Source organism: Pezoporus wallicus, unplaced genomic scaffold (assembly GCF_028554395.1).
Source record: "Pezoporus wallicus isolate ANWC-B61680 ecotype Strahan unplaced genomic scaffold, APGP_CSIRO_Pwel_v1 scaffold_2584, whole genome shotgun sequence".
Classification (NCBI taxonomy): Eukaryota; Metazoa; Chordata; class Aves; order Psittaciformes; family Psittacidae; genus Pezoporus; species Pezoporus wallicus.
Genome location: NW_026642851.1, coordinates 8,857,364 through 8,868,729, shown reverse-complemented (window position 1 = coordinate 8,868,729; position 11,366 = coordinate 8,857,364). Strand labels below are relative to the sequence as shown.

Genomic DNA, 11,366 nt, shown 5'->3' with positions numbered 1-11,366 from the left:
GCTAGGGAACTAAATGTGTCTAACTAGGTTAATGCAATTAGCATGCATGCAACATATTGCTCCCACTTTGCGGCAGCTTTGAAAAAAAAACAGAGGGAGAGATGTACAGTATATGATGGGTAATAATTATGCCTTGGCTCACCCGGGCCGTTCCCACCCGCCCGGGCACGCCGCGGGGACAGCTCTGCTCCGGCCGGCGGCCGGGCCGGGCATCTGCGGCTCTCCCGGGGGCCGAGCCGTCGGGGCTGAGCCGCGGGTGCCACGGGAAAATCAGCACCTGCGGCACCGGGTCGAGTCCAAAGCCCAGCCCCGGGCCGCCCCCCCGCCCCGCCGGTAGCACTTGCATGCCCTGGTCCCCACCGCCCCCTCCCCTTGCCGCCGGGCAGGTGCAGCCCCCCCCCAACACATACACACACCCAGCAGCGGGGTACGCGGGGCTGTGGCTACAGGAGCAACTCTGCCACCAGTTGCTGGGGACAGCCTGGCCCCGCACGCGCAGAAGCCAAGCCTGCCCCCCCTCTTTACCCCTTCCGCCCCGGCACTTTTGGGAAGAGCTTTGTCCGGCGGCGTTTGCGCGCCCATCCCCGTGACGGCGGGCCGGGGTACAAAACAGCAGCGGGGGGAAGAGGAGTGTCACACCATCGCAAGGTTGGTGTTTGAGGACTCGGGTCTTTCATCTGGAAGCTACAAGCAGAGAGCAGAAGCACTGAAAGGAGGGGACCTCCTAGAGATAGACAAAGACATCAGTTGGAAGCACTTCAGGAGAGAACGTCAAAAGGGGTGGAGAGAGGGGGTAGGTCTCCCCCGCCCGTCCCCGTCCCTCCCAGCTGTATAAGAGCAGCCCGAGCGGGAGATGGGGCAGAGCGGGGCCGGCTGGGGCGGCCTCCAGGCCCCGCATAGCCCGGGCTCACCCCACCTATCTGGAGATCGGGACGGGTGCTTATGGACGGGCTTCCCCGGGATGCGGCGGGCTTCCCCGGGATGCGGCGGGACTCCCGGCAGCCGCTTCCCGCAAACACACTGCTCCACAAGGTACAGTCTGGTTTATTATTAACAAACACAGGAACAGTCCACGTGCGGCAATAAATTATTCTCACAAGTTCTGGCAATGTTTTTGTTTCCCCCCCCCCCAAAAAAAAAAGTGCTGGTGGAATAAACCTATTGCATATCTTAAAAAAAAAAAATCAGTATAAATTATATAAATTATATATTCAAAACAGACGATTCTATATCATTATCACTACTCCGTAATAAATAGATAAATAAAGTTGATTGCCCTTAGAGTCTGAATCTTAAATTACATTTACAATAAAAGTCTTTACACACAGCATGTACAAGGCGGGCGGGGGCCACCCGCTTGGTGCCTCACGCCACGAAGTCAAAGGGAGGCTCGTTCTCGATATCGTTGAGGGAGGGTTTGCTGTTCACCTTCCGCGGGTCCTCGGGGGTCCACACTTTGGCTGTCCGGATGATGTTTTGTTCCTTGAGTTGCTTTTCATCAGTCCACGACAGCGAGTGACCGGCCAGAGGGGGGAGTCCGTAGTCGGGGTCGCTAGGGGAGGGAGATCCTGGGGGACAGAGGGAGAAAGGCAGGGGGTTATTGCTGGGGACGGCATTCCTGCGGAGAGCCAAGCCGGGCTGAGCCGGGCCGGGCTGTGCCGTACGGGGCCGTGCCAGGCCGCCACTTACTTGTGCCGCGGTGGCAGATGATGATTTTCTTGGGCTGGCTGGGGCTCTCACTGCTGGCGCTGCGCAGCGGCAGGTCGGACTGCACCAGTTCGCTGAGGAAGTTGATGTAGCCGATGGCCAGGCGGAGTGTGTCCACCTTGGAGAGCCGCTTCTCGTAGGGGAGGGTGGGGATGTGCGAGCGCAGCCCCTCGAAGGCGTCGTTGATGGACTGCATCCGCCGCCGCTCCCGCACGTTGGCGGCCTGCCGGAGCTGCTGCAGCTCCGCCTCGGAGCGCACCCGCCGCCGCCTCTTGGCTGAGCCCAGCGCCTGAAGCCGCCCCCCAGGGGACAGCAGCGCCGCGCCCGCCGCCCCGCAGCACTCGTAGGCGAAGCCGGGCGAGGCGGGCGACGGCGGGAAGGTGGCGGCCTGCGGCGGGCATCGATAGCCGCCCTCGAGGTCGCCGCCGTCGCGATAGTACTCCTGCAGCTGCCGGCTGAGGAAGTCCACGTCCGGCTCCAGCAGACCGTCGGCTGCCAGCGAGTCCCGCGAGGGCGGCTCGGGAAAGAAGTCCTCCTCGTCGAAATACGGGGGCGAGGAGAAGGAGTCCAGCCCGCCGGCGAAGTGCTCCAACAGCACAGTCTCCATGCTACCCCCGGCCTCGGCAGGGACGAGCCGCGACGGGGCGGGAGGCCAGACCCACCGGGACGCGCCTGCAGCCGCTCCCGCCGGCCCGCTCTCCGAGCCGCCCCGGGGGCGGCGGAGCCCCCGCCCCTGCCCGTGCCCGTGGCCTGCCCTCCCTGCCCCTGGGTGGCCGGGAGGCCGGGCCGCTGCCGCCGCTCTCCAGGGAGGAGGCCGGAGCCGGCTGGCGCGGCGGGCCGGCACGCGAGGAGTCTTATAACGACATCCCCGGGCGCGTGCCGCTGACCGCCGCCCACAGCCAATCAGCGCCCGCCGAGGGGGTGGACGGGCCCCCCCGTCGGGGCGACACCCGCAGCGCTCCCGCCGGCCGAGGGGCGGCGCCGCGGCGGAGACTGGGGGGGTGGTGGGAGGCGGGCCCTGATGGTGACCCCCGATGGTGCCCCCCGCCCTGTCCTGCCCGGCCCCGCGGCCCGGGTACTCTCCTGGAGCCCGCGAAGCAGTTCAGGCTGGTGCTCCCCACACGTCGAGGCTCGCAGCCCATATCCGTCCAACAGCCTTCCCACAAGCCACAGGCTGACAGCGCGAGTTGGCATCGGGAGGATTAGTACCCTGGCGCTAGAAGGGGTCACCACCGCGGATCGTCCCCTTCCCCCGGGCCAGCCAGCCCCTGCCGTCAGCAGAGCCGCTGTAGGAGAGAGCATCGGGTGGATGGATGGCGCAGGGTTTAAAAGGCGGACAGATCTATCATAACATCGAGCAAGAGCCGAGCGCGCGGCGACGTTGACCTGCCGCGTTTTAGCTTTTCCTACTCCCACAGCACTCTCGGGACAAGCACGTTTGGCGGAGGCTCTGTTAATAATTCCCCAACTGACTCTCACTGATTAAAGCCCTAAAAATTCTCACTGGGGTGAAATGGATTACCCGGCAGATTAGGGAAGGATTATCTGTCATTAGCGCTGCAGTAGCTTGTCCGGCAAAGGCTGTCCGGGTTTATCGAAAGTGACTTTTCAGTGTGGCACCAGTAACACCGAGATCAAACCCCGAGTGGAAACGCTCCGCGCCCTATCAGCAGAGAAGGACAGGGCCAGCTCCGGGAAAGTAATAAATGACTCGACTTCAAAGCCGCTGACAACGCCGTGATAACGGCGGGGAAACGCGTGAGTCACGGGAGGGAACAAAGAGCTTTGCAAGAACCAAATCTTGGGAAGTCCTGCCTGCAGACGGACCAAGCGAAAAAACGAGAAGGGAAGGACGAAACCTTCGCCTGACGACAGGACGCTTTGCGGGGGGACCTCTGCCACCGTTCAGGGACGGCGGAAATGAGGGAGTCCCCCATCGAGGGGCGGTGAGACAGCGAAGTGGCTCCCCGTTCACGTCCAGGGAGCGGGACTGAGGACCCGGGGTGGGGGATGAGGAGAAGAGGCGGAAGCTGCCGGTCCGGGAAACACCAGCTGCAGCTGCCTGCTGCGGGCATCACCGCCCGGTACCCTCTGCGGAGCTGGCAGAGTCCGGCACAGCTGCTCGCGGTCGAAGAGCCTCTCTCCTACTCTGCGGGAACGGCTCCGCTGCCTACCCGTGCCGAGAGTCCCGCTGGGCTGCACACTCCCCTCGAGTGGGAACCCAGGCAGTTAGAGACCCGAAGAGGGGTCCAGGGCTACATCCTGCTCCCAACCGGGGCAGCTGCGAGGCCGGACCAGACTTTATCCTGTCGTCCTGAAAACGTCCGTGGATGGAGCCTTGCACAAGTTCCCAGGGCAACCTGTGCGGCTGTTTCACCTTCATCGGTGTTAAAGGAACTGGTGTTGCCCCATGTATGTAGATTTCGAACCTCTCCCTTTTCTCACGGTTTTCCGTGCGCCTGGACTCCTGTTTCCGTTCACGCCCGCTGTCCCTTAACCTCGCACCACTCACCGCTAGCAAGAGCCCGGTTTCTGCATGCTCCACACCCCTCCCGCCACTGTGCTCCGGCTGCCCCCGTGGCCGCCTCTGCCTCACAGTCTCATGAGTGCCATAGAACACGGGGAATAATCCCTTCCCTCGGTTCTCTGGGCTGTGATCCTGTTTCCGCAGGCAAAGAGGTGCCGCCAGCATCCCGGGCGGCCAGGGCACACGGCTGGCTCTCGCCCAGCCCGCTGCCCACCGCCACTCCCAGCACTTCCAGTGGCGCTCCCTATGGACAGCTCCGAGAGGCACGAAGCCCTCGTAGCTTGGCAGAGTCACCGCTGCGGGCGGCCCCAGAGTCCGGTGAGTCCCGGAGTCCCCGGGAGCCGTCAGCCTAGCCCGTCTGTCCCACAGCCGCGCTGCGCAGCCCCTAATCCGTGCCACCCGCCGGCAGCCTGTCCCCCTCTGTCTTGTGCAGAGCCCGGGACGCGGGGACAGGAGCCCTACCTGCGTCCCTCCCGTCCCCTCTGGCTCAGCTGTGGCACACCCGCATGACGGCCCGGCCCTTCCCCAGCGCTTCCCGCGCACCGTGGCCGGGAGGAGCGGGCACGCCGAGGCACGCGTGCAGCTGGAGAGCCTCCTTTTCCCAAAAGAAAAATGCCAGATCCTTCCCTCCCCACGTGGCACGGCCCTACCCGAGCCAAGCGCAGCCAGTGGATGAACGCTATGGCATCCTAGAGAGGAGCACAGGCATAAACCTAGCACGAGATCCTCCCGGATCCATGCAATTCCTAACCCAAAACACACGGAAAAGAAGAAAGCAAAACCTGAAATCCTAACGCTGTGATTTTTTTTTGGCGCATTTCCTGGCCACAGAGCTGTTTCTGCTCTCTCTCCTGCATGCCCAAGGAGTCATCAATGGGATTGTGAGTCCTTGCTCATGCCACACTACGGCTGGAGCAGGGGAATTCAAAGCCGATAAGCAAACCACTTCGAGTGGCCCCAGTCACCATCACATCCACTCGAGATCCACATGCACACACTACGCTGACTCACAGCCTGCCTTGAAGCACTTCCCCTGGGTCAGACAGGCCAAGCACCATCAGATCCAACGGTGAGCACCCCCTGAAACAGGCTTTTCTCCCCCATGGCCTCTGCTACCAGCCTTTTCCCTAGCGCAGCTTCTTGACCCTGGTCTGTCCTTGTCCACAAGAGTGAGGGAGGTGTCAGGGCCTCTCTCTTTAATATGGTGGTGAGGCATCTTCCCGGTGGCCGTCTGAAGGCTTTAGATTCATAGAATCATAGAACAGTTCAGTTGGAAGGGACCTTATCATATAGTTCCAACCCCCCTGCCATGGACAGGGACACCTTCTGCTAGACCAGGTTGCTCAAAGCTCCATCCAGCCTGGCCTTGAACTCTGCCAGGAATGGGGCAGACACAGCTTCTCTGGGCAACCTGTGCCAGTGCCTTATCACCCTCACAGTAAAAAAGTTCTTCCTCATATCTAAATCTCCCCTCTGTCAGCTTCAAGCCATTCCCCCTTGTCCTGTCACTACACCCCCTTGTAAAAAGTCCCTATCCAGATTTCTTGTAGTCCCTTTAGGTACTGGAAGGCTGCTATAAGGTCTCTTCGGAGCCGTCTCCAGGCTGAACAAGCCCACATCTCTCAGCCTGTCTTCATAGCAAAGATGCTCCAGCCCTCCTGATCCTGTTCGTGGCCTCCTCTGAACTCTGATCCTGTTCATGGCCTCCTCTGGACTTGCTTGAGCAGGTCCACATCTCTGTTGTGCTGGGGCCCCAGAGCTGGACACAGTATTCTAGAGGAGGTCTCATGAAGAGTAGAGGAGCAGAACCACCTACCTCGACCTGCTGGCTCCCCAGTATACGGCTGGTTTTATGGCCTGCAAGCAAGGGGTGATGACGAAGGAGAAGCAGGCTCTCTGCTGTTGATCTAAGGACAACAGGTTCCCAGAGACGCTGGAGGGGGCCCAGCATATTTTCAGCGCCCGAAGCCTGTCTCACTTCCCCAGGGCTGGTGGTCCTGCTTTGCTCTGGCGCACAGCTGGGATGAGCCCCGCAGCGCTAGGCAGTGAATATCACACTATGGAGGTGGCACGACAACAGCGGCCCACAAAACAAAGGCAGGTGACCTGGGCAGCTGGTCTGTGCGGTCTGTCCATCCCTGCGGGGCAGCTCCCACAGGACCGACAGACATTTCACCGCGCTGTTGCGGTAGCAGGGGAAACCTGCTGCCCGGCAGCTCCAAATGATGGGAGCTCACTGCTTGGGGGAAGCTGAGGAGTACTTTAGCAACCTACTATGTCCAAACTGTTGGAGACGGAACCTGTCTTGAAACCGTTCAGACCTAGCAGATCTTTGGTGAATCGGCGAGCAGCGCCCCGGGGGAGGTGACCGATGCATGCAGCTGATCTCGGACAGCTCCTCTCCCCCTCGCAGTGCGCGCTGGCGCTCCTCGTGTGCGCAGGGCTGCGAAGGCAACGAATGGAATATGGCTGCGCGGCTCCCCGGCGCAGTGCCCGCTGCGACGCTCGGCTCTGGAGCAGAAGAGGCGTTTCCCTCACTGTGCCCACCTCAGCCCTCGCCCCTGCGACAATGACGGGTTTAAAGACGACCAGTTCCAGTTTTATACATCTGCCTGTGAGCAATGAGCAATGACCGTCCCCGAAGGAACTGTCCGAGGAGTGGAAAGGCTCCTCCCGCGTTGTCTAAGAGGTTACGAAAAAGACACGCGAAAACCAAGAACCGGTACCTGGGCAGCCCGCGCCACGGCAACAAACTTGGACCAGCACCACCTGTGTCGCAAACGCCTTTTTTTCAATATTTGTCCTGTCCCTCTTGTCTGCTTGTGTGCTCACAGGAACGGCCCCTCCCTGAGCCACTTTCCAGGAAAGCAAATGAGTAACCAGCGCCTGACACCTCCTTATTTTCATTCCCCGAGGGCAGGAACCAGTAGGGGAGACGCCAAGGGGCACACCGCCTTCCTCCACAGCCAATGACCACACAAAAGTTCCGCTGGCCGCCAATTCCACGGGGAATCGCTGAAGGTCCACAGATGGGGAGGGGCATGGGGACGGGGAGAGAGGGCGCGTACCGAAATTTAGTGGCCCACCGAGTGGACCCAGAGCACCCGGGCTTGCCAGGCTCTCTAGCCCTCCCTCAGCCGGGATGCTCAGCGCTGTACGCGTCTGGCCCGACACGAGTAAGGGCTGGAGCCCCACCCTGGCTCGGGAAGGCGGCAAAGATCTCCCTGGGCGAGGGATTCCGCAGTACACCTGGGAAGCCACAGCGGCCCTGCTGTTCTAGGGCAAGAAGAACGTTCGTCCGGCCGATGCCCATCCCTTCCCTCTGACAGGTTTCATCTCGGGGTCTTCCGGTGCCGGAGCGGAGCCGGGAAGCAGGAGCAGTCCCTCGCCCCGGCGGGACTGCAAAGCGCGCACGACTCCCGGCGATGCTCTGTGTGGGTCGTGGAAGAATACTGTCTCTGAACTCCCAACGCTCGCGGGGCTGAGCGCGGAGGCCCATACTCGAGGGATCGGGTCCCGGAGGCTTCGCAGCCCCTTGGGTCTGCCCCGATTCCCACAAATCCCTTTTTTTTACCCGCACACCCATGGCATGCCGGATGTCTTAGCGGCGGGCGGGGGGTGGAGCGGCTCCCTCCGGGCACCCCGCGGGAACAAGCGACAGAGCACTGCTCCCCAGCCCGTCCGCCGGGGTACAAGCCCCGCGGTGAGAAGCAGCAGCGCTCGTCTTCGGTGCCTTTCCGCTGCGGCGGAGCCCCTGGGGCCGCTGCGTGGGGAGCGCGGCCCTGCGCTGGTCCCTAGCGGGACGAGGCAGTGGGTCCCTCCGACGCCCCTGAGCTCCCACCCCCGCCGCCTTCCGGCCCCGGCTTCCACTTTCGACTACGTTTTGCCCTGAACAGAGACGGGAACCAGGTAAAAGGTGGAGTTAAGTAAGCAACAGCGAGGTCCGAGGTGGAGAGGAGCCACAGGCCCCCACCCTGCTAGCCGCCTTTCAGTACAGGACCTCGAGAATCCTGTGATAATCCAGAATAATGAAACCTGCTAGCTACACCTAAGGTAACACCCCGGATCCCATAAAGTCCCCAGGTGTGTTGGGTTTCCTCTTCAGGCCTAAAATCCAGCTCTCACTCTTATACCAGCATATATTTCCTAGGTCCTGTTGATCCAATGCCATGAAGCCACAGGAATGGAAATACAAGCTGGGAGAGACCCCCCCTTCCTCCATGGACCTAATATTCTTCTCAAATCATCTGTCAGCGTTCGATTAAAGAGAACTCAGGTCCATAAAGCCACAGTGGGACGAATACTGAGTATGGCTAATATTTTTCCTCAAGATTATAAAACAGCTCACCTATAAGAATTCCTCGGTGTATTGCACTTGCTCAGAGATGTAATGTTTGATAAAGGAAGCAGGAGGCTTTTGAAGGACTATTTACCACTGAAAGTATAATTTAACCTTGGGAGGACCGTGTGTTTCCTGATAAACTTTCGACAACCTCCTGTTCTGCAAGGTAAAGGAGAAGACCCTCATCACCTCACTGGAGTGAGGGTGTCCCACTGCATACTTGACAGAGAGCAAGTCTGTGCTGTGCCAAATCCTGCAGGATGGAAACCGCTGTGCAGAGACGTCTGCGGGAGCTCTTCTGCTCCCCGAGGGCTACCAAAGCCCCACCAACTCTCACCGCCTGTGTCCCGCAGCCCCCCCCTGTCCCCAGAGGCTGGTGCCCTGGACCCGTGCAGAAGTCCCGGAGCAGGGCCTATCCCAGGGGTGCGGAGGGAACGGGACCAGTCGCCGAGGCCGGGCCGCAGCGACCCCACCCCTTCCCCAACCACCACGTGAGGCCCATAAATACGGCGGGGAGAAAGGCTTCTCCCCCCCAGCACTGCTACCGGAGCGAGCGCGGCCCGGCAGGGAGGCAGTTCCACAAAGACGATGTGGCGGCCTTGGACCCTCACACGCCCGGCCGACGAGGAGGCACCTGCAGCCGGGGTCGGTCCGGCTGCGCGCCCTTCCTTCCGCGCTGGTACCTGGGCGTTGGGCTGGTAATGCACCATAAAAAACCTCCTTTCAGGCTCTTTCAAGCCGAGATCGCGGAGGTCACCATGTCTACAAACCCCCCTCTGTCGGCCGCTCGGGCCGGGGTGCCAGCGCGGCAAGCTGGAAAGCCCATGGGAATCCCAACACTTGTGCCGCCGGCTCCCCCGGCCAGCCCTTCCCCCTCTTCGCCGCCCCGAGGAGCCGCTGAATGTAACAAATGAGCTGCAATCGATCTGCGGGCACGGGGAAAATCAAATTATATGGTGCGGCTGGGCGGCCGCGGTCGGCAAAAGGTGCAGAGAGCGGCAGGCGAGCTGCCGGCTTCCCTCCGCCGCAGCCCTCGGCGCGGAATGGACAGGCTGCCAGCCCAGCCTGGCCCCAGCTTCGCTTCTGTCCAGCCCGGGTCTGCTCGGCTTCTCCCCGGCTCCGTGGCAGAGATGGGAAGTCTCTGGCTCGGCCCGGTCTCGCTGAACACGGCTATGCCAGCCGGTCCCTCCATCCCCCCGAGGCACCCTACGACTTTCGGGTCTCGCTGTCGACCTGCGCGCAGGTTGCGCGGCGTACGGAAGTGCTACTAGCTATGGCAAAGCACCTGGGGGGACTTCAGCAAAGATCAGAGATCTTTCCTCCCCTTCTGGTGCCGCTTTCAGGTCTCCTCCCCGAGCTCCTTTCCCGGGCCTGGGGCTGAAGAGGGGAAACAACCCCGCGACGGCATTGGTGCCGGCGGGCTTGCCCCGCACATGCAGAACCCCGGGCTCGCTCAGGCACCCGGCAGCCCGGGCTGGCAGCACCTGCCACAGCCGTAGGCAGTGTGCGAGCAGGGGTCTTGTACCTGAGCCCTTTCTCTGTGTCCCAGCCGTGCGCGGGGCACGGCTCCTCTTGGGAACCCCTGCGCAAAGCCGGCGGTTGCCTGCGGTCCATGGGAATCTGGCCACTTGCGCCGGGCGCAGCCGGGAGGGGGCTGTGCTTCCTTTACAAAAAGAGACACAATTAAGCAAAATGCTCAATGAACATTATAAATGATGTGCAATCGCCTCGCAGATTGTCTAGCAAATCAAATTATATGGTTGCTCACGGATGATTTCCATGTGCTTTAAAACGCAAACAGGTACTTTCTGATTTGAGGGGGGGGGGGGTGTTGGTGGGGTTTTTTTCCCAAACAAGAAGAAAAAGAAAGCGCAGCGCTTTAAACATTGCGGAGCAATGCCACACGCTGAAAGGCGGCTGTGTGAATATTCACGTTCTCCTTTGTTCGTCCCTGAATTTCACAATAGCCCGGGGAGGGCACGTCCACTGCAGTCTTGTAAATTTACCAATCCTTGACTAAAACCGCCGGGCACCTGCTTGGCAAAGCACAAAGCTGCCTACGTTTCCACGAAGAATTTACTGTTTCATCAGCTTCTAAATTGCTCCACAACAGAACGGCTCGAAGCTAGTATCATTGAAATCAACAGAGATGATCGGGTTTGTGGCTCCGCAGACTGCGGAAGCGGCAGGGCTGCGGCTGCCGCCCTTCTTCTCTGGCGGAAGCGGTTCAGGTGCGAGCGGAGGGGTCGTGCCGTGCCTGCTGGGCTAGCCGGGCCTGCCCGGCCCTGCCAGGTCCGGGCTGGGGAGCTCGGAGGAAAAGGCAGCCACAGCGCGGGGTGGGGGATGAAGGGCAAGTGCTGGTTGTCCTGGACGGGGAGGACGCAGGAGCTCCTATAGGGCATCGCAGCGGAATAAACTAGCAACAAACCTGACCGGCCCCCATCGGGAATAGTCTCCTAAACAGGCAGCCACCACCCTAGAAGGTGCGGGCTGCCCGGATCCCTCGGTGGCATCCCGGGCGAGCCCTGCCCTGGGCCGCCCTCCCGTCCACCACAGCACCGGCTGCGGCGTGTTCCTGCGCGCTCTCCCCTGGGGGACTGGTAAACCAGGCCACTGGAGGGGAGCAGTGTGGAAAGCACGTTTGGTAAGGAGTCCCTTACTTTCCAATGTATGAAACCACTCATGGGGAGCGGGAATCGTTTCTTGAGAGCAGGTCCTGATCCAGAGCATCGCTCACTTGAAAACACGCACCAGACGGTCACGGTAACCGCGGGAGGGCTGGCTGGAACA

The 11,366-nt window shown here is 61.1% G+C and overlaps 1 protein-coding gene across 1 annotated transcript; it reads right to left on the bottom strand.

Moving 5' to 3' along the window:
• Window positions 1-1,028: 1,028 nt before the first annotated feature.
• Window positions 1,029-2,476, bottom strand: PTF1A (pancreas associated transcription factor 1a). Its single transcript, XM_057432693.1, has 2 exons — window positions 1,690-2,476; window positions 1,029-1,568 (listed from the first exon to the last, which is right to left on the bottom strand). The coding sequence occupies exons 1-2, from the start codon at window positions 2,312-2,314 to the stop codon at window positions 1,366-1,368; spliced, it is 828 nt and encodes a 275-aa protein (XP_057288676.1). The 5' UTR covers window positions 2,315-2,476; the 3' UTR covers window positions 1,029-1,365.
• Window positions 2,477-11,366: the final 8,890 nt, after the last annotated feature.